The sequence below is a fragment of the Suillus subalutaceus genome (genome assembly GCF_016647625.1).
Source record: "Suillus subalutaceus strain FC151 chromosome Unknown DFJ58scaffold_34, whole genome shotgun sequence".
In the NCBI taxonomy this organism is placed as follows: domain Eukaryota; kingdom Fungi; phylum Basidiomycota; class Agaricomycetes; order Boletales; family Suillaceae; genus Suillus; species Suillus subalutaceus.
The window spans coordinates 242056-261865 of NW_024540283.1; the positions used below are offsets into that span (position 1 = coordinate 242056).

Consider the following 19810-nt stretch of genomic DNA (forward strand, 5'->3'; position numbering starts at 1 on the left):
TTGCGGGGGCACACTAATTCTGTCACATCGGTCTCGTTCTCGCCGGACGGCACTCGCATCGTCACTGGTTCTTGGGATAAGACAGTTCGGCTGTGGGATGCAGGGACGGGACAGCCAGTCGGTGAGCCCTTGCGGGGGCACACTGATCGTGTCACATCGGTCTCGTTCTCGCCGGACGGCACTCGCATCGTCACTGGTTCGGAGGATAAGACAGTTCGGCTGTGGGATGCAGGGATGGGACAGCCAGTCGGTGAGCCCTTGCGGGGGCACACTCATGGACTCACATCAGTCTCGTTCTCGCCGGACGGCACTCGCATCGTCACTGGTTCGTTCGATAACACAGTTCGGCTGTGGGATGCAGGGACGGGACAGCCAGTCGGTGAGTCCTTGTGGGGGCACACTCTTTGTGTCACATCGGTCTCGTTCTCGCCGGACGGCACTCGCATCGTCACTGGTTCGTACGATAAGACAGTTCGGCTGTGGGATGCAGGGACGGGACAGCCAGTCGGTGAGCCCTTGCGAGGGCACACTAGTTTTATCACATCGGTCTCGTTCTCGCCGGACGGCACTCGCATCGTCACTGGTTCGGGGGATAAGACAGTTCGGCTGTGGGATGTAGTGACGAGGCAGCCATCGCAACAGTGCGCCGTGTCAGATCCTTCAGCATTCTCAGATGAACCTCGCACATTAGAGGCCACCACTACCGTGAAATCGAACCCTTGGAACAATCACCTCATTTCCTTCTCGTCCAACTCCATCCATGCGCTCCGTGACACCTCTGAGCTAACAGAGGGAGCATCCCATGACGACCACAGTTCGACTCCCTTTTTCCTGAATAGTGACAGTGGATGGGTGGTAGGACCCAAACATCGGCTGTTATTCTGGGTACCACCTGCTTCTCGAGACCCATTTTATAACCCTGCAACTACATTACTGATACCTAGAGGAGGTCCTGAGCTTGATTTGAGCCGCATGGCACATGGCCAACACTGGCAAAAGTGCAGAGACGAGTGAGTCTCTTCAACACCCTTTCCGTGTCTCGCACTTACTAAAATCAACACCTTCAGACCTTAGTAGTGTGATGATCGTATTCTACCGATTCGAGATTTCAGACATTATCTGAATGTAACGTGTACAGTGGATTATACTTTGTATTCTATATAGTCTATACCCAATATCCAGTCCTAGTTCAAAGTTGTCCGAGCGAACGACTTATTAAAGAGCTGCTAACGCTGACTGCCTAACTCATTATGCATGATGTTCGTGCTGGTTTTGAGTGCACGTAATGACATGCTGATTCCATCAGAGATGCGTTTGCGCGTGCGCCGTGGATTGTGTTGAAGTGCACAGTATCGGTGCTTCCTCATAGCGAACTAAGAAGCTGCACGGACATCACTGTTGCGGACATTCGTGGTCATTCGAGTTCCTGTTGTACCGAGTACATTCAAAGTGGGCTAAAATCTGAGAAAACAGGGTGTGATGAATTATGTAGTTCATTGTGTATACAGTACAACTTGTAATCGCGATATCCACGACGAAGGCAATGAGAATGACAGCATCATTAAAACGATACAAGTAAGGATGCTGTGAGCTGTGAGGCATGAAAGAACAGCTGGAGGAGGAATAAGCACCGGGCAAGAGCAAGCGAACGGGGGATGGAATTGAGGCGAATGCAAAGAGTAAGAAAAGTTCCGGCACGATAGATGGCACTGAATTGAGGGTGATATTGAACGCAGGTGCACCAAGGTGTCGCAACGAGCGTCCTCGTCAAGGAGCTCTTCGATAATCGGTTGCCGGAGACTCAACGGGAAGAGTTTAAGGACTACAATCAAGTTCCATAAGTCTGCATTGAACTCGCGATAAATGAGTGGCATTGTGAATCTTTGCATGAGATATAAACTAGGAGAAGTAGACTGCGACTCACAAAGCTGTCGAGAGTACGTTTATAATACAGTTACTACGCGTGTCTTCAACACACACAGGTCAGGAATCCTTAGTCGCAAATCGTAGTTATTGGGTGGTGCGTATTGACCATTTCCGTGGCACACTTTACCCTCTCCAATGTAAAAATAGGAGGACATGATGCATGACGTAGTGATGTCTACATTTGAGCTCCAGGACATGTGAATGTGGGGGCGATCGTATACGTAGTTGGAGGAGAGAGTGTTGACTGCCAAGTTTGACGGTACTTGGAGCTTGGGCCGGGAGATCCGGCTTTTGAAACTGCGCGAAGCTGCAACCTTACGTACAAACAAAGTAATACTCTGACAACGTAGTCGTGTCCTTGGACTTCCTTGCAATTGGTTCTCGAACGAATGATATGACTATTTGCATCCTTGCTGCGGCAGTCAATGCCACGCTGTCATGAAGGATCTCAAATACTACGTGCACGCGCTCATTTCTATCCTTGTGGTGGTTCGCGCATTTGCACAATGGCGCACGACGAACCGTAAACGGGTCATATCATGCCAGGGTAGTCATCCTCACAGTACGTATGTTACCCTCCCACGTACATCCGCATCACTCACTTGATCAGGGAGGGTTCACTCCGTTAGGCCTAATGCCTCATGTAGAACTTTGCTCAGCGAGGCGCACATATCATTCCTCTCTCGCTAAAACCAGTCCAAGACCCTGATATTCTCATAAACCTCTTGCGATCGACCACCAAGAACCAATATCCGCAGACGAATTTGATCTGACATCTGTGTCTTCTGTCCGTTCCTTCTGCTCCCACTTCCTCACAGGAAAGGAGACTAGACTAGATACTATCATATTCACACACGAGTATCAACAGCTAGGCTCTATCATCGATCACCAGGATCCTGCTATATTAACCCATGAGAGACAAAACTCCTCACTAGCATCATCCTTAATTCTCAGTCCTTCTCCTCCCCGCCCTCCTTGTCGCACCCACCGGACGCGATATACGCATCATCAACATCATCAACCGTTTCTACGCCGCCGCCGCACCCTCTTATTACCCAACCTTCACGGCCCGCCACCTCCAACATCTTCACTTTCCCACCAAGAAGGCTGGCGTTCCCTTCAAATGATTATCTTCACCTGCCACCTCCAGCGTGTCGTCGACGCACTACCATCAGGTGGGCAAATACCAAAGACAGACAACTCCATCATCTACGTCGTCAGCGGCAATGTGCAAAGTCCAACATCGTCGCTGTATACATGTGTCCCGGGCTCTCTAGATCAGATACCACCGTACCACTATTAAATGCAGTCCGGGGACGCGATCAATCCACGTTCGGCATCGTGCTGTCAGATTCTTTATTTGATTTGAAAACCTAAACACTGAACATTCTTCAGGTACATACTTCAACCCTTCCTCCGCCTTCTCAAGGAATCTACGACATCTCCTATGCCATCCGTGCTGCACATCATTTTCTCTCAACACCTTTCAAGAGCAATACCCACGAAGGCACAGATGCTCCAGAAGAAGTGCTCAAGGGCGGTGCATTCTACCGCGAGTGTGCAGCTGTTAACTTGCGAATACGGAGTCCTGCAACAGCTGACGCTACCGATACGCAGGTGCCGGACGATGGAGAATTGGAGGGCGTGCATCTTGGTCAGGCGGTGTGGGAGGGGCGTTGAAGGTGCGTTGAAGGTGCGTTGAAGGAGTGGGAGAAAGTGACCCTGCAAGGCAGTGAGAAGGCTGGGTGTGAGGATGGACTGTCGGTTGATACCCCGAGCAGTGACTTAGAGGTGGGTGAGTTTGGTTGGTCGGTTCATTAAGATGTTGATGTTGGATAGATGTAGGACACGGACTTGTGTATATTGGATTAGGGGGTATATTATCTTGCTTGGATACCATCGCTCTATCTCCATTTCTATGGAATATCCTGCATTCAGGAATATCAACCACTGCTTCAGAATCACCCATAACCACGGCTCATATCATCGAATGTGTACAGCATAATACCTCGTGAGTTATACTCCGTGTTTCGTGGAGTGATATATGATGATTAATGCACATACCACAACTGACTTAAGTGCAGAGGGGAGCGTAGATACACCAAGAAGTTGCTAGACAGTACTCAGGCTTCTTATAGTTGGGCTAATAGGAAAGTCAAGCCGTGCTCGAATCCTGAGTTCCAGCCAGCTCGATCGTCTTGCTGTTCTGACTCCGGAGGCGTGCATGGCGGACTGGCCACGTAGGAAGATTTCGAGGGTGCGTTGTGAACTACATGATATAAAGCGATGCCCGAGTCTCGAGAAAGGACTGACCATAAAGCGATGGGAGCTTTGCCTGCCGCCCGGAATAGAGTGCACTGCTATCTGCAGAGCTTTGCGGCGAATTTTTGACTGGTAGCCTTGGGTCAGGCGAGTTGCAGATGTTTGAATCAATGTATTCAATTTGCCTTCAGGTTTCACTATATACTCTTTCTTAATATGGCACACGCATTCTTCAATGTAACAAGACTTCGCCGATCTCAATCTCAGGGGAAGCTCGACATCCACTTCTAGATGACCAGATGATACTCAAAGGATGCCAGGTTTGGCATAGCATGTTGTGATATAGGCTAAATCAAAGAGACAAGAACAGGATGTGATCAACAACGGCCGGTCTACTATTCAACGAGCTTCCGTACCGTGTGGGACGATGATATATTCCATAGACTTCTCGAGCTGCAGAAGGTGAATAGCATCGAGCGCGATAGAGGTTCATACTGAGGTATCTCGTTCAATAGGCGGTGTCTTGGTTGTGCTACACCCATCCCTTGACCGTTGACTCACAGGCTACTGAGGTGGGAATAGTTTTCGGCCAAACATTCAGAGAACTCATCGGGCCTCGCGTTCTATAAAACCAAAATTTTGATCAACGCTAAATAAGCAAGCGAGTTGACCCCCACCTCACCAGAAGGAATTTTACGCATATAGTGGGCGATCGAGTGGGTATACTCTATGTGTCAAATTCTCTTCATTACAATGACGAGTCAGTGGAAGAACAGCGCTGGGTAGAGACCCTCCCAGTCGTTTAGTGAGGCGACACGCCCAATCACCCCTATTGACTGCGGTTTGTACCACGACTCGGTTTAAGTCATGAATTCAGATGCGACTCACTGGTCATATCTGTGACTCTGAAAGTTCCAACAGTAAAGTTAATGTTCGCAGGGTGCTTTCTGGTAGATGGATATCTATCCGGTATGAGCGACCCTTGTATGTGCACCATGAAGAAAACTGATTCTCGTTGATGTCAATCGATGACAATGAACTTCATATAGGAATATTATATGTTCAGAGTACTAGTGTCGAAGACGAGTTGTCATTTAGTAAGAGCATTCGTGGAGGATACTCGACAACATACATGCATTAATATTGTAGTGCGCCATAGACTATCATCCAGCAGCATCATCCAGACGGATGAGCGAGGAAATTAATCTCTTATGCTGCCGTTGCAACCAACGCTGCCGATGGTTCAGTTAGAGTAAGCTTCTCAAGAGCATCCTCGAACTGGTCGTCGTCACTGTTGTCACTTTCCTCCTCATCTTCTCCACTTTCCTGCGACGCAGACCCCTCGTCATCTGGAGATTCATCTTCAAAATCAAGCTGTCGTTCATGTTAGTACATCTCAGTGAAGAAGATCCACATAACGTACTGGATCATAGACAACTCTGATGATCAGACTGCAGCTCGGACACGTCGCGATATCCTCGCAGCTGGCGAGCTGCTTGCGAGAGATTTCGAAGCGGGCACCGCAGGGGCAGGGATAGTGGTAGACACCTTTTACCTCATCCCATGCCATATCTTCGATTTCGATCTCGTCGTAATAAGCACCCATGATTCATGAAGGGTTCGTTGTTAGATGTGCCATATAGCTAAGCCACCAGCTAGTGGTTGACTCACTTGTGTCCGTGGCACGTGCAAACTTCAAAGTCTGATTCGGAATCCCGGATTCCGTCTTCGACATAAGAAACTGAACAAACTCGACGGTCTTCATTTTTTACTACGACTTAGTGACTTGAAGCTACAGTCTTGTTTTTGCTTTTTCACAAGACCTTGATTTTGTTCTTGCAAACAGTTCTCATCTTTCTGTGGCAATATGTACATCGCCGGGCAAGTACAGCGATAGACGTACTTCAACCTACCACAACTTACACTCCTAAGCGTACAGGGCCCAGGCAGTCCGGTGTGGACCTCATGACCGATGCAAAGGCCGACCATAACGAGAGCATTGCTCTACGGTATGTCTTTCCTTCCATTCTATCCGCTTATCTGATTATACGCAGCCTTTCGCACCGTCTGCAACGGCATGACCACACTTTCCACCACCGTACCTGTTTCCTGCTCACTTGTGTCGTCCAACGGAACATTCCCTTACTCCATCGACAACCAGCTCATCAACCCCCAATGCCTCAGAGCATTATACGAAAGTCTGCTGCGTCCTCGAATTCGAATTCCACCTTTGGTCTCCCGTTTCTGGATCGGCGCCTCTCCCAGCCGTCCTTCCTCCCTGTACAAATCGTCCACGTTGACCCTCGCGAGCTCATGTGACATGCACACGGACCTGGAAGGTGACGGCGAGACTCTATCCAAGACTGCCCGAATTGCGCCGCAACGGAGGCTATCGTGACGCAGCTATCGTTGGTGTGAAGTTCAAGAAAGTCCCTATGCAGCCTGCTACTCCAAGGACACCGTCAGTGAAGAACGTTAAAACGCTAGCTGTGTCTAATCCAAATGACTCTGTATTGTGTGGTTGGGTGTTCAATCAGATGATGGGAGGGCCTTGATGATAACCATGCCCGTTGTCCAATTTCGGTGTGTGTGCAAAGCCGAGTGCGTAATTGAAGCTCAGACAAAAGTAAAAGGCGAGCCCAAGTTCAAACCAAAAGCGGAGTATATGTGCCTTGCGAAGGTGAAATCAAGATCAAGATACGTAAAAACCTTGTCATTGGACACGCCGTGATCTTGCACTAAGACTGTACCTGCATTTGTTTTCCTTCGTAAGTTTTTGACCATGCCTAGCTTATCATACACCGTGATTCATCATATCTTAGGTCGCAATTTATTTCTGTCCAGTAGTGGCCGGGTTTATGCAGGCTTCTTTTGTCCTAGCAACCCACAAAGCACCACTCGAGCTTCCATGTTGTAGTCACTGTTGTGACGTGGCGGCGGTCAATGAAGAATAAGTGAAATTCCATGGTCATGAGACTCGTAACGCACATCCAACGGGAATTGAAATATTCTGTTCAAGCTACAACGTTACAAACCCAGACGAGCCGATTATTCATTTACTGTGCACGACCGTCAGTGTGGAACTCCCAGAGAAGATGATTCAAGCGGCAAGGAAGTAACCGTTGTTACGCAAGAGTCTTGACTCAAGCTTGACTCTTGAATCAAGCGTAATTGGGTTGATCGGGTGTAGCCCATTGGGTAAAGTCAGCCGGGTTCCATATCGCAGATTCAATGGAAGAGAACGGTATGGGCGATGGAAGGCGATGGACAAATCAATCATTTATATTTGCAACTCGGGTATCGACTTATTGTTTCGGTCACTATCTGTACTAGAACCCGCCTCAGCCTGTCTCGTTAAAAGGCACGACGCATGAGCCTACTAACCTACTAGTAAATGATTCTGCCTTTCTTATCCCACTGCAGGTCTTGGGTAGAGAAGGTCGGGAGGAAGTTGCTGTGGTGGAGAAGCCACCCGTCTGTCATGATGGCTACCACAGGTGGTAGTGAGATAGACCCCGACAACCAGCAAGTCCATGATCATAGTACCCTGTGACAACGCACTTCCTCACGCGATTTTTAATGCAGCCTATCCGACCTTACGGGATTCGTATCCAAAGAGTCGCCTCATCCAATAGCGCACGGTAGTTTCGGGGATGTGTGGAAATGCACCTACATCGCATCCAACCGTCAAGGCCTGGAGGCAAGCATGCTACACGTATGGCTGTCCAGCAATCTAAATCCATGACAGGTAGCAGTCAAATCCATAAGGATCGATGTCGTAGGCGACGATTCCAGGGCCAGACTCACTCAAGTATGTTCTCAGCTTCCCCTTGGCATGTGGTACGCTTGCTCAAACCTCATGACTTCGCAGAGACTCTTGGATGATTTCCATGCACGGAAGCAACTGCATCACGAAAATCTTTTGTCCCTGCTCGGTTTCAGTCACGATTTTGGCCTACTTCCAGCAATGGTTTTCCCCTGGATACACAACGGCTCGCTCACCACATATCTTGAACACCATTTCACAGAATTGACCATCGAACAGAAGCTCCGGATCGTGAGTTGTTTCTCAGAAGCGCTCGTATATCATGGTATTCATTGGAACCTTAGTTGCGGCAAGTCGCTGCAGCCATCAGCTACCGTATGTGGAATCTTCAATAGTTTGTAAGAACAATGAGTAACAACATTACAGTCCACTCCAAGGGCGTTGTTCACGGTGACCTTACTTCCGTACGTAATAGTTGTCTGATACCCGCGTTCTAGCTCTGATCTGGAACGGCAGAACAACATTCTGATAGATTCGGATCACAATGCCTACGTAGCAGATCATGGAATCCTTGCAATGTGTTCTGAACTCTCGGGGACTTCATACATCAGGAGCAACGTGCGGTGGGCTGCGCCAGAACTCTTTGAGGTGCCCGAGAACAAAGAGTTATCAACCCCTCCACAGCCAGCCAGCGATATTTATTCCTTTGGATGCATCATGCTTCAGGTTCGAGGCATTCCATAGTAGTTATATTGGTTTGCGACTGACATCCCATAGGTTATGACAGGTCGACCACCCTATGCAGATGTGCGAAGCGATCATCAAGTCACTGTCCTGATACTCAAGGGTAAGAAGCCTACAAGACCGTCGAGTCCGCACGACGTAGATTCTTTCTGGGGCTCCATCGAGAAATGTTGGAGTGATGCAGGACATCGCCCCTCTGCTGTTGATATCCTGAGCTTTCTAGGATCAGATCGTGTCACTGCACTAGTTAAACCATCAAAGAGCTGATCGACTTCCAGTTTATTATTTAGTACATAATCATTCCTATTATGTAAGTATATGAGTAGTAGCTCGAATTTTTTTACCAGGAAGTCACCTCTTACCTCAAATTGCGTCCACTCAGCATTCGTCAGTCACTATTCGCTACGTGGGCGTTAATGAGCATGTATAGGTTTATTTGCCGATTTTCTTTGACTAGTTACTCGAGGGAAGATTCGGTGCCTCCCGGGAGCTCCTGGCACCATGGGTAGGAAGGCAGGCAGACGTCTCTTCAGCCACCTCTTGCCACAGTAAACCTTGTGCACCAGCCAATCGCCTTCTCTATCTGTTGCGTAGTATTAGTAGCAACCAGTGTTCGACAACGACTCCGAAACTTCCCTTGGAGCGGTAATCATGCATGATGAAGGTATGTACCAATTAGCATTGGTTTTGCATGCTGCAAACGTTCCATTTAGGTTTGCGTGTGAATTCTTCAGGGTTTGTTACATATTCCAGCTGTGTGGATGTCGACACTGTCACTCATGAGCTAAAAATCTGTGTTCTACACAACAGTCACGGGATGCGGTCTTGTTATTCAAGCGTGAAACATGGCTGTAAACATCGGTGATTTCAATGTACGTACGAAGGAAAGCATTCAGAATCGATCAAAGCGGAAGACTGACCAGTTCATGAATCTGGCAGCAGAATCAATGTTGGATGATCGAATTAAGCAAAATTCAGAATTACGAAATCTTGCCCTCGCCTATCGTGATATGTACTGGCTGTGATGGCAGTTTACCCGACCCAGGCAACCTTACATCCCCAGTTTGTTCTGTATCCTGGAGCATGAGGATGACTCGGAGTCACATTGCATGAAACCTCGCGATTTCAATATGGCTCACTTGCCAATTTCGTTGATGGACGGTTGAATAACAGCACAGGCCGTTGCGGCGTGTCCCACCTCAAAACTTGTCATACGTGGGTACGTTTCTTTCAGACCCTGTATGAGCGTTAGAGATGCCCTGCAGGCCCCATTAATATATGAACAGATAAGTGGTTTGAAAACTATTGGTGCAGGCGAAATGGGACGGATCGATTCGGTGCAACCGTTTGCTTTTCCCAACCGAGACTGAAAGGGTTCTCAAAAAACAGCGGACTAGTGGGAACAGTGTTTTGTAGCCTGGTGAAGTTTGAACTATTATAATACCGCCAGTCGAACTTTCTCGAAGTTCTACCTCTTCGCCTCGGTGTTTGTCTTTTACTAACATATTGCCTCGTGCAATTACTGCCCTTTTCAGTGCTGCCAGTACTCTTCACATCCCTGACCGCGCACTTCAAGATGTCTCATTGTCTGCCACACATCAAAAGTTCCAGTAGGTTTGTTGCTCGACGCCTGTATGCACTGAAATGGGCGTTTGTGGTGGAAGGACAACCTTCATTATTGTTCTGATTCATCCACAGCATTACTTCGACTCATACCAGTCGTGGCGTCCTCAGTTTGACCCTACGCACTGGCAGTCTATTTCCACGTAATTATCGGTGGGGTAGTAACTTTGCGATGTTGTCACACTAATGTTGTGTGCACTGTATAAGAATGTAGTTCAACAGGACTATTTCCCACTGTGATTTCCCGTCGACAATGGACGCGCTCAAACGCTTGCGACAGTTCTTTGGTCTTGTATGTTTGTTGACATTGTCTGGCCGTGGAGTCATCCATTCATCTCACTCTAACAGGTCGGTGGTGCACTAGGTCGCGGTGACCGAGCATCTCTTGTTCAGCTTTCGGACGATGGTATTCCTGCAAGCCCGACTCCGATTGTTGACACTCCCAATAGAACTTCCGATGATCAGTTTTCAAATGGATGCCTCCCTAGTACTTCTGACTCAGAGGATTCGTATGTCATTTCTTTGTCTCAGGGCGGGACTTTTGTAAACACTGAACAGTAGTAGTGCTCTCTGTATCAAATCAAGTGATATCCTCAGGCAAACCAGCTACCCGGTCGCCTCGGGTGGTCTTGGAGATGTTTACAAGTGTACATGGAACTGCGGCGCAAGTTCGGATGAGGTATTTCATAGACTTGCTTTTTCTGCATGCCCTTATTGTGACTTCAGGTCGCGGTCAAATCCCCACGGTTCCCAAACCTGAGTGATCGTGAATATGTTAGAATCAATAAGGTATATTGGGGTCTAGTCTGACGACCGCATATCTAAACTTTTGAGATGCAGAACCTTGACCGCGAGATCAGTATATGGGCTGCGTTGAAGCACCAATATGTTTTGCCCTTACATGGCACTGTAGAACAGTTCGGCCCATTTCGCGCATTGGTTTCCCCCTGGATGCCGAACGGGACTTTGAACTCTTACCTTAGTGCCCATGAGACCCTCTCAATGGTGGATAGGCTTCGGCTGGTGAGTTTTATTCACGAAGCCGAATAGGGAACTTACTACACTTACAATAGCTTAAACAAATTACTGAGGGGCTCCAGTATCGTGAGTGATGGACTGACTATGGAAGTAACCGATATAACTATGTTTTCTGCAGTCCACGACCACAACGTGATACACGGTGACCTCACCAACGTAAGTTCGTACGTGCCATGCAAGTGGAATCATCTTATAGTGATTGTACATAGAATAATGTTCTGGTTGCTGCCGATGGATCTCCTCGTCTTGCAGATTTCGGCATCTCCAATCTCATGGTGCAAACCAACCCCGCCTTTTCCTACCACACCGGTGCAGTACGTTGGGTCGCTCCAGAGCTCATTAACCCCCCGGAAGATCAGCCCATACAATGCGCGACTAAATCTACCGACATGTATGCTCTCGGCGGTATCATGCTTCAGGTTCGTAGTCTCTCGTTGGCTTGCTAGTGACACTAATATCACCTGCGTGCAGGTCCTATATGGGAAACAGCCTTACTGGTGGCTGAAGTTCGCCATACATGTTATTTCTGCTAAGTTCAGACATGTAGAGCCCATCGACTCCTCCATTGAAATCCAACCTAATCACCTGGATTTCATGCGGCGGTGCTGGTCGACGACAAAGGAGGATCGTCCGTCAGTAGAAGAGGTGATAAATTACCTTCAAGAAGCACTGCCAGTCGAATGAGACTTCGTGTCTATATTGGTTCTGAAGCTATCCTCTTGCTTGTCTTTATGTTAATTCCGGTTGTGTCCTATGACTATTTATCATGTTGCTCTATGTATTACTCCAGGCTCCTTCCCAGCCCCCGATTCGAGTGTTGAATGTTCTGAGGGGCAATATCTGAGAGGACACTGTTTGATAACTCACTGGCACATGATACAAGAAAAATTCGAACCCAGCATAACCTTCCTCACCGGAGGCTGGAAGATAGCATTTGTAAACAGAGGTCAGCTACCTAGTGACAAACGCCCAAAACACACCTAGCTAGTGTAGCCTGTGTAGTACTAGGGTTACAATTTTTCGAATCGATATGTTTATTTGTCTGTCTCGATTACTCACTCCTTATGTAACTTAAATATCGTGGGGTGCAGCCGGCAGAGGTTGGGAGATGTTTGCCCTCCACTATCGGGATGATCATGCTAACATCGCAATAATGATGTATCTGTAGGCTGCATGCACTTACATCGCTCCCCACAGACTTTCGAGATTTCCGGTTTCATGTTGCAGGCTGTCACCGCCAGACGTCCATAGCAGAAAATCGTTGAAAACAAGTTATTCGTCAGGACTCCGACCGCACCAATCCTTGGCAAGGCTGCAGTATTAGGACAAGTACAAAGGAGGAAGGGCAAGTGCATTGAAGTCTTGAAGATGCATCGATTTGATACTGCAAGACGAAGCTGGCTCCGCGTATGTCAATATTTTTGGCAAGCACTCCGCGGCCCCGCCGGCCGTGTCATTTACATATTACGTGCGAAGGCTCAAGGCTCCCGACACTTTAATGGCGCCGGGTTAATAAAATACTCATGTGTCTCGAGGTCAGCTGTTCGCTTGCGGCGTGGATGGTAGCTTCTTTCCAAGATGGCCTCACTAGGATTCCGTCAAAGTGTCAGGTCGGCGTTGCAAACTGGCGCGTCGACGCGTCGTAATACCAGATATCACTCTCTCACGTCTTCCTCTGTCCAGGGACCTACCGAACGCTCCCTGGACCTTCGAACGCTCACAGGTTTCTTTAGAGAAGAGATCCTCAGAAAACATGCTCACCGTCCTGCCCTCATTTGTAGGCAAGAACGTCCTCGCGCCCATGGTGGGCCGCCATCGCGGAACCTCGGCGTGGTTAGCCACCTAGCATGGGATTTTGACGAGTTTGACAAGCACATACGAGCGCTTGCGCGAGGCTTGGTCGCAATGGGTGTTAGGAAGGGTGATCGCGTTGCAGTACTCATGGGGAATAATAGGTGTAGTGCTGTGTTGATTCTAACGTGTCATATCCGCTGATCCAGGGTGTATTCCTATATGAAGCTCTTATGCATCACTTCAGTGGGCGTGCGCGAGCATAGGTGCAATCCTCGTGACGCTGAATCCTGCCTATAGGTTGAACGAACTTGTGAGTTGATTATGCGCTACCCACAGCCCTTGAACCATCGTGTTACAGGTGGAGACACTCAATCTTGTTGGCGTCACCCATCTATTTACTGTACTTCGCATCAGAACGTCAAATTATATCCGGATGCTCTCTGACGCCTTTCCTGGGTTGCGCAACTCAAGTCCCGGCAATATCCAAGAGCCCGCCCTTCCTTCGCTGAGGAACTTGGTCGTGGTCAGTGATATCCACGACACTGCAGAGTGGCATCGAGAGACGTGCGATGTGAAGAGTATCACTGATTGGAGAGAGACCTTAATATGGAGGGAAGATACTTGGGAACAGCGTCATATCGAAGAGTCGGTCCAGTCTCAAAGAAGTGACGAGGTTATCAACCTGCAGTTTACTAGGTGGGTTTTCTGCTAGATGACCTTCCATTTTTTCATAGTGAATAATGATACATAGCGGGACCACCGGTACTCCCAAGGCTGTCTCAGTAAATGATTGCCTCTACCATGTCTGCACTGCTCCTGAATGTCGTCTCAGCTAACTCACACGAACCTACTCAATAATGGTATCTCCATTGGTGATTGTATGCGACTGGGCCCAGACGATGTCCTATGTGCGTTCACCTCTGATTCTTGCAATGCATGATATAGATGCTTCTCACCAGGCAATGTACCTCCTCTGTTCCACTGTTTTGATGAGTGACAACTGTCCGTGTTTTCGTGCAACCATTCTTACCTTGAATTCATGCACGCCTAGTCCTCGGTAACCTTGCTGCATGGTCCCATGGGTCTTGCGTTGTATATCCTTCAGAGATCTATGATCCCAAAGCTATCGTGGACTCCGTCGTGCAGGATAGATGTACGGCCCTGCATGGCGTCCCCACGCATTTCTTGGGTGTCTTGGCAGAAGTACAGAAGCGGCAAGACGCGGGAGAGAAGCTGGATTTGAGTCGCCTACGGTAAGCGGACCAAGTCTTGCCTAATCACGCATCATCACTTATGATATGCTGAAATATAGGACTGGCATTGCGGCGGGCTCGCCAATACCTATTGACCTCATGCGACAACTCATCGAGAAATTGAACCTCGTAGATCTGTCGATTGCGTATGGAATGAGTGAGTTTCCTATTTCGTTTAACTGAAATTCGGCCAATTAACCTTTTAACAGCGGAAACAAGGTGAATTTACTCCCTCATCGGGAATGGGGTTCTATAACAGTCGCTAATTTTGTTTCAGCCCCGTGTCTTTTCAAACCATCCCGGCAGATCCAATCATCAAGCGTGTTGAGACGGTCGGTAGAGTACAACCGCACGTGATGGCCAAGATCATCGACCAAGATGGACATGTTGTCCCTGTCGGCAAGCCAGGTGAACTGTGTATCGCTGGTTATCTTGTTCAGAAAGGGTTCGCTTGGTCTGGTTTCTCAGTTGTTTGTGTCCACTGAAATAAGTCTAGCTACTGGGAGGATGAGGAACAAACGCAGAAGGCCATGCGGGCGGATCCGAATGACCCGTCCACAGTATGGATGCATACAGGTGACAAAGGGATCATGGATGAGGAAGGATATCTGAAGAGTAAGCCTGTTGTTACTTTTTCTTGAAAAATGATTTGATGTCCCGCAGTTGTTGGCAGGATAAAGGTTAGTACACGCGTTGGCTCGGTAATCCAGAGAATGAACTACTTCACAGGATATTATTATTCGTGGCGGGGAGGTGACACATTCCGTCTCACGTACGTGATATCATGGCCTAACTGAGCCTATAGAATCTATTTCCGGTCCAGATCGAGAACGCACTGACTGCACATCCCTCCATCAGGGAAGCTGCGGTTGTCTCTGTGCCTGATACAAAGTATGGAGAGGTCGTAGGGGCATGGATTGTCAGAGAACCGAGCACCAACATGTCAAGAGAGGACGTCCGCCGGACTGTCGCAGAGAGCATGAATCCACAGGTGAGTTCCGGAGGCAGGGCTCTCGGCCAAACTGACGCTCTCCCAGAATGCTCCAGCGTGGATATGGTTTGTCGGCGAAGATGGCACGACGGGAGAACTCCCGAAGACCGCCAGTGGGAAGGTTATGAAACATATTCTCCGCAAGTGGAGTGCAGAGCTTGCGCAGAATGTTATTGGGAGTGTCGGAGGGAAATAATCTATTGCACCCGCCAGTTAGGCGAGGCTTCGTGTTAAAATAGGGGCTATTTATGCTCGTCCAGATCGTGAGAACTTTCGCAGGAAATGAAAAGGTCAAAATTGAGAGACGAAGTTTGTCGTTTGTCTAAACTCCACCAACAAGCATGGCGGTCACGAAACGCGTTTGTATTTACACCGAAGAGGATGTTGCAAACCACAAGTCCGCCAAAAGCTGTTGGATAACCTGCCGTGGAAAGGTGTACGACGTCACTGGTTTCGTGCCTGACCACCCAGGAGGAGACGACCTCATTCTCGCCCATGCTGGAACAGACGTAGAAAGTATCATGAAGGATGGGGATTCTCATGATCACTCTGACTCTGCGTATGACATGTTGGAGGAATACGTGATTGGACGGTTGGGGACGGAGGCAACGGTTGTCAGAGATGGTACATACTCAACTGCGCTTTACCGAAAAACATACTCATGGAGGATTCACTCTGCAGACTGGGAAGCTCCAGATGACTTCCACCCCGAAGACACTAACTCTGCGGAGGATTTTGAGAAGACACAGTTTTTGGACCTGCGCACGCCCTTACTGCAGCAAATGTGGCATGCCAACTTTAGGTACGTTAGGAGCTTCTCACCGAAGACTTTTCTGACTGCCTGGATATAGCAAATCCTATTATCTCAAGCAAGTTCATCAACCACGGCATTTGCAAGAGTCTGCTCGTCTCTTTGCCTACGATATATTTGAGGTGCGCAGCATGCCTAGACATCTGTGTTCCCATCTTATCTGATTATAAAGGTGTGCACACGGACCGTGTGGTATGCGGTACCACTGATTTGGCTACCAATTACCGCAAATCTGTTCCTTCGATCCATGCTCCAGTTCAATGGCCCCATACCCACCTTCATGTCCAATCCTCTACTCCCATTGTCACTCACGTCAACCGTAACATTAGACGCATTTGCTAAAACCCTTCCATGCTTCTTCTTGGGGAATTTCATATGGACAATTCTAGAATATGGGATGCATCGTTTCCTGTTCCATATCGACGAGTTCCTGCCCGACCACTATGCGTTTTTGACACTTCACTTTTTGCTTCACGGTATCCATCACTATATGCCTATGGATAGGTGCGTAATTCCGCGGGGACTATAACATAGTTGCTAATTTTCTCTTAGACTCAGGCTCGTCATGCCGCCTGTAATGTTTGGAATCCTCCAAGCTCCATTCACTCGCCTCGCATATATCCTGTTCCCCACTCCAGTCGCTAACGGTATCATCGCTGGTTCATTCGCGTTTTGTAAGTAGGTGTGTACGAGCTTGAAACTTGTTCTTATCATCTTTTACAGATGTCGTCTACGACTGTATGCATTATGCGTGAGTCTCGTCGGTTCTGATTTGACGCCTTATATTGATCCACATTCAGACTTCACCACACGAAATTACCTGCATACTTGCGGCACATGAAGAAATACCATCTTGCACACCACTACAAGAACTTCGAGCTAGGTTTCGGTGTTACCAGCAAGATCTGGGACTACGTCTTCAAAACCGTCCTTCCCGTATGAGTTTGCTTTATGGCCGTTGCGACTGAACATCCTTGTTTCTTACATTTCATCACCTCATCTTATTGGGCGTCTTCAGTACATTTACTTACACTTCGCGGACTAATATAACGTTCATCGCTCACGGATTAATGTTTTCAATTATCATCTCCATTTTAGTTGAAACACTTCAGTGATTGATTCACCTGCCGCGCGCCATGCAAGCAAAGGTACATTCTCACGTCAACCGAGCTGCTGAAACACAAAGCCTTTGGTTGTGAATGAAACGTTTTGAAGAACAGGTGGTTTTATCATGATACTTGAACCACAGGGATGCCTGAGTCCATCCTTGATTTTATCTACATAGCATAATGAGAAGCAACAGATTTTGCCTTTTTCCACACCTCTTCCAACAGTTTCACTATCTCATCCGGCAGCGGTCCTCCCTCACTGGAGATGAAAATGAGGTTGGGGTAGCATCGTCTACCAGACAAGGGACGCACCATTGCATGATGTTATCCTCCATTTGCTGGGGTGATGCTGCACCGAGAATAACTGCATCTCCAGGTTGGAGCGCACTGTGATGTTGTAGCCATCGTTGAGCTACTTCAGCCATGCGGGCGTTATGCACATCCTGATGCATTTGAATAAACTAGTCTTGGTTAAGAGTCATCTCCTTTGCGCACCAATAGTTCCTTCAATTCGCGCAGAATTGACAGCAGTGGTTTGCATTGTTCGTGTAATATAGGTGCCATGTGGGATACGGAAGGATCCCAGCGACCTCCTTTGGTATTTTTCAGGCTATCTTCATCGAGAATCTTTCCTACTAGAAGGCCGCCTCTGTAAGACAGGTGTAAGCCATCCAACAAACAATAAATGCTATACGAGACGTACGCCAATGGCCCGTACGCGTAAAACTTGATCCCAAAATGACGCAAACAAGGAATGAGCCTGAACGATCTTAGGAAAAACCAAGTCGTCAAATTGAAATGTCTTACTCCACTTCTACATTTCGCTCTATTGCGTTATATCCGCCTTGATACACTGTAGGCCTGACCCAGTTATTCTGTTTCGCGATGCCCATAATTTCAGCGACCTGCGTGAACGGATGGATCGCATTGTTTTTTTTAAAAAGAATCGTGGCTCATTACAAACCTCCCAGGAGTTATAGTTGCTCAGGCCAAATTGTTCGCTAAAGTATGATGAGCGGAGAATACAGTATGCAAAGAAACACGTACAAATGTCCCTCGTTATAAAGGTCATTGATAGTCTGTAAGGTATCCTCAACGGGCACGCTTCGATCAGGTGCGTGCAAATAGAAGATGTGCACTTTTTTACAGCGCAGGGACTTTAAAGATTCCATCAAAGAGGCTCTGAGATTCTTGGGCGACAGATCGCCAGGCAGGGCCCTATGAAATAGAAGTGTCAGTTTTTCACTGTAAGTTGTGCGGGGATGAACGTTCAAACTTGGTATCTATGTGGCATCCTTCCGCGAGATCGACTTGACCTATGAACTTCGGTGTCGTTAATGACGCTGCTTTAGTATTTTGCACTACCACTCACCTCCTCAGAAGTTCCACCACCATACAGACGAGCGGTATCGATGGTGGTATATCCATGATGGACATAAACACCGATGGTTTCTCGGGCCTGTTCAACTGAATGAATACGTGCTCCATTTGATTGAGGGCCTGGAAGCCCAAAGGAACCTGCTCCCTAAAAATAAAGTCATTCAACCGTCTCGGCCTCTAGGTTTGTAAGTGAGCTTACGAATATAAGATTGATTCGAGATGGCATCGTAAGTCGACTTATGAGACTTGAGATACCTTAGTTTAGGATGCAACTTGAAGGTGTTTCAAGTCTTATAAGTCTAGCGTGTTCAAAGCTGTTCAGGCTTATCTGACTGAGACTGACTCCCGGACTTCTGTTGGAAGGAGCCGAGCGGTTCTACTCGGCTGATTACCGGGTAGTTAATTGGGTAATCGTATGTCCTCTTCTAGATGCTTCTTATCCCGGCAACACATGCCACCGGCACCATATCATCTTGAACCATGTGCTACGTACGTACTATACAGTTTCACCTTCGACACACCATGCCGTTCGCGTCGTCTCACCTCGGCGTTGTCCTAACATCACGCTGAGACTCGTCTCGTTCTAGAGCTAGACTCGGACAGGGGATATCGATGATCGAAGAAATTAAAGTCGACGAGTAAACGCCTTTCACACTTGTACGCGGAGTTTGCCGGCGTTAAATTTCTCCGGTTAATTTAGTACAGAGTATGCTTTAGATCATGATACGGGGGTCCATGTCCTTTGAACGTTCACATTCATCTGCTTCAAGTACTTATCATTTCCTTGCGGCAGTTGGCAATGCTTTGGGGATGACACCAGACCCACTGGCAGGTTCCCGGTTGAGGCTGCGAGCTCGGGCTGGTTGCGAAGCCATCGTAAGGCACTACTTGGCCGACACCGGCCGCTGTTTGTTCAATGGATTTCCTCGTCAGAAGTACATTGTTGCAGCATCGGCTTACTTGCGACTTGTGTCGTACTAGTTTCTCAAGCTTGTCTCGAGCAAGCTGTTTATACACTCCACATCCGGGCGGGCCGATTCCACTGTATTACAACCCGAGACGGACGAAATTACTCAGGTGACCTTCCTGCCTGACTGATTTGAGCTTCTGTTA

At 48.1% G+C, this 19810-nt stretch overlaps 8 protein-coding genes across 8 annotated transcripts; 5 read left to right on the plus strand and 3 right to left on the minus strand.

Annotated features, from left to right (window-relative positions):
• Positions 1 to 3049: 3049 nt before the first annotated feature.
• Positions 3050 to 3983, plus strand: DFJ58DRAFT_913133 (uncharacterized protein; the record flags this gene model as incomplete). The annotated part of the gene is made up of 3 exons (XM_041395305.1): positions 3050 to 3154; positions 3322 to 3717; positions 3766 to 3983. The coding sequence occupies 2 exons, from the start codon at positions 3050 to 3052 to the stop codon at positions 3604 to 3606; spliced, it is 390 nt and encodes a 129-aa protein (XP_041245506.1). The 3' UTR covers positions 3607 to 3717; positions 3766 to 3983.
• A 1276-nt stretch (positions 3984 to 5259) lies between these two features.
• On the minus strand, positions 5260 to 5862 carry DFJ58DRAFT_780400 (zf-CSL-domain-containing protein). The gene is made up of 2 exons (XM_041389740.1): positions 5612 to 5862; positions 5260 to 5562 (listed from the first exon to the last, which is right to left on the minus strand). Exons 1-2 carry the CDS (start codon positions 5792 to 5794, stop codon positions 5398 to 5400), a joined length of 348 nt encoding a protein of 115 aa, XP_041245507.1. The 5' UTR covers positions 5795 to 5862; the 3' UTR covers positions 5260 to 5397.
• A 1682-nt stretch (positions 5863 to 7544) lies between these two features.
• Positions 7545 to 8974, plus strand: DFJ58DRAFT_744659 (kinase-like domain-containing protein). Its single transcript, XM_041387334.1, has 8 exons — positions 7545 to 7713; positions 7774 to 7903; positions 7937 to 7999; positions 8060 to 8245; positions 8299 to 8329; positions 8381 to 8418; positions 8471 to 8680; positions 8732 to 8974. Exons 1-8 carry the CDS (start codon positions 7583 to 7585, stop codon positions 8963 to 8965), a joined length of 1023 nt encoding a protein of 340 aa, XP_041245508.1. The 5' UTR covers positions 7545 to 7582; the 3' UTR covers positions 8966 to 8974.
• Positions 8975 to 10389: 1415 nt separating this feature from the next.
• Positions 10390 to 12140, plus strand: DFJ58DRAFT_285025 (kinase-like domain-containing protein). Its single transcript, XM_041379670.1, has 9 exons — positions 10390 to 10613; positions 10670 to 10830; positions 10880 to 11000; positions 11048 to 11110; positions 11162 to 11344; positions 11395 to 11425; positions 11478 to 11515; positions 11569 to 11778; positions 11831 to 12140. The coding sequence occupies exons 1-9, from the start codon at positions 10575 to 10577 to the stop codon at positions 12041 to 12043; spliced, it is 1059 nt and encodes a 352-aa protein (XP_041245509.1). The 5' UTR covers positions 10390 to 10574; the 3' UTR covers positions 12044 to 12140.
• A 335-nt stretch (positions 12141 to 12475) lies between these two features.
• On the minus strand, positions 12476 to 12834 carry DFJ58DRAFT_780417 (uncharacterized protein). Its single transcript, XM_041389741.1, has one exon. The coding sequence runs from the start codon at positions 12712 to 12714 to the stop codon at positions 12499 to 12501; it is 216 nt and encodes a 71-aa protein (XP_041245510.1). The 5' UTR covers positions 12715 to 12834; the 3' UTR covers positions 12476 to 12498.
• On the plus strand, positions 12817 to 15706 carry DFJ58DRAFT_780418 (acetyl-CoA synthetase-like protein). The gene is made up of 15 exons (XM_041389742.1): positions 12817 to 13314; positions 13379 to 13463; positions 13512 to 13849; positions 13905 to 13935; positions 13986 to 14061; positions 14113 to 14142; positions 14199 to 14406; positions 14466 to 14563; positions 14616 to 14625; positions 14684 to 14851; positions 14903 to 15021; positions 15070 to 15086; positions 15136 to 15159; positions 15212 to 15397; positions 15444 to 15706. The coding sequence occupies exons 1-15, from the start codon at positions 12938 to 12940 to the stop codon at positions 15591 to 15593; spliced, it is 1917 nt and encodes a 638-aa protein (XP_041245511.1). The 5' UTR covers positions 12817 to 12937; the 3' UTR covers positions 15594 to 15706.
• A 13-nt stretch (positions 15707 to 15719) lies between these two features.
• Positions 15720 to 17312, plus strand: DFJ58DRAFT_780423 (uncharacterized protein). Its single transcript, XM_041389743.1, has 7 exons — positions 15720 to 16021; positions 16079 to 16199; positions 16249 to 16330; positions 16381 to 16712; positions 16761 to 16882; positions 16932 to 16959; positions 17009 to 17312. Exons 1-7 carry the CDS (start codon positions 15739 to 15741, stop codon positions 17148 to 17150), a joined length of 1110 nt encoding a protein of 369 aa, XP_041245512.1. The 5' UTR covers positions 15720 to 15738; the 3' UTR covers positions 17151 to 17312.
• A 71-nt stretch (positions 17313 to 17383) lies between these two features.
• DFJ58DRAFT_682303 (NADP-dependent oxidoreductase domain-containing protein) lies at positions 17384 to 19055 on the minus strand. Its single transcript, XM_041383240.1, has 10 exons — positions 18897 to 19055; positions 18690 to 18842; positions 18594 to 18640; positions 18365 to 18535; positions 18282 to 18318; positions 18125 to 18222; positions 18021 to 18077; positions 17813 to 17966; positions 17630 to 17760; positions 17384 to 17576 (listed from the first exon to the last, which is right to left on the minus strand). The coding sequence occupies exons 1-10, from the start codon at positions 18921 to 18923 to the stop codon at positions 17486 to 17488; spliced, it is 966 nt and encodes a 321-aa protein (XP_041245513.1). The 5' UTR covers positions 18924 to 19055; the 3' UTR covers positions 17384 to 17485.
• Between the last annotated feature and the right edge of the window lie 755 nt (positions 19056 to 19810).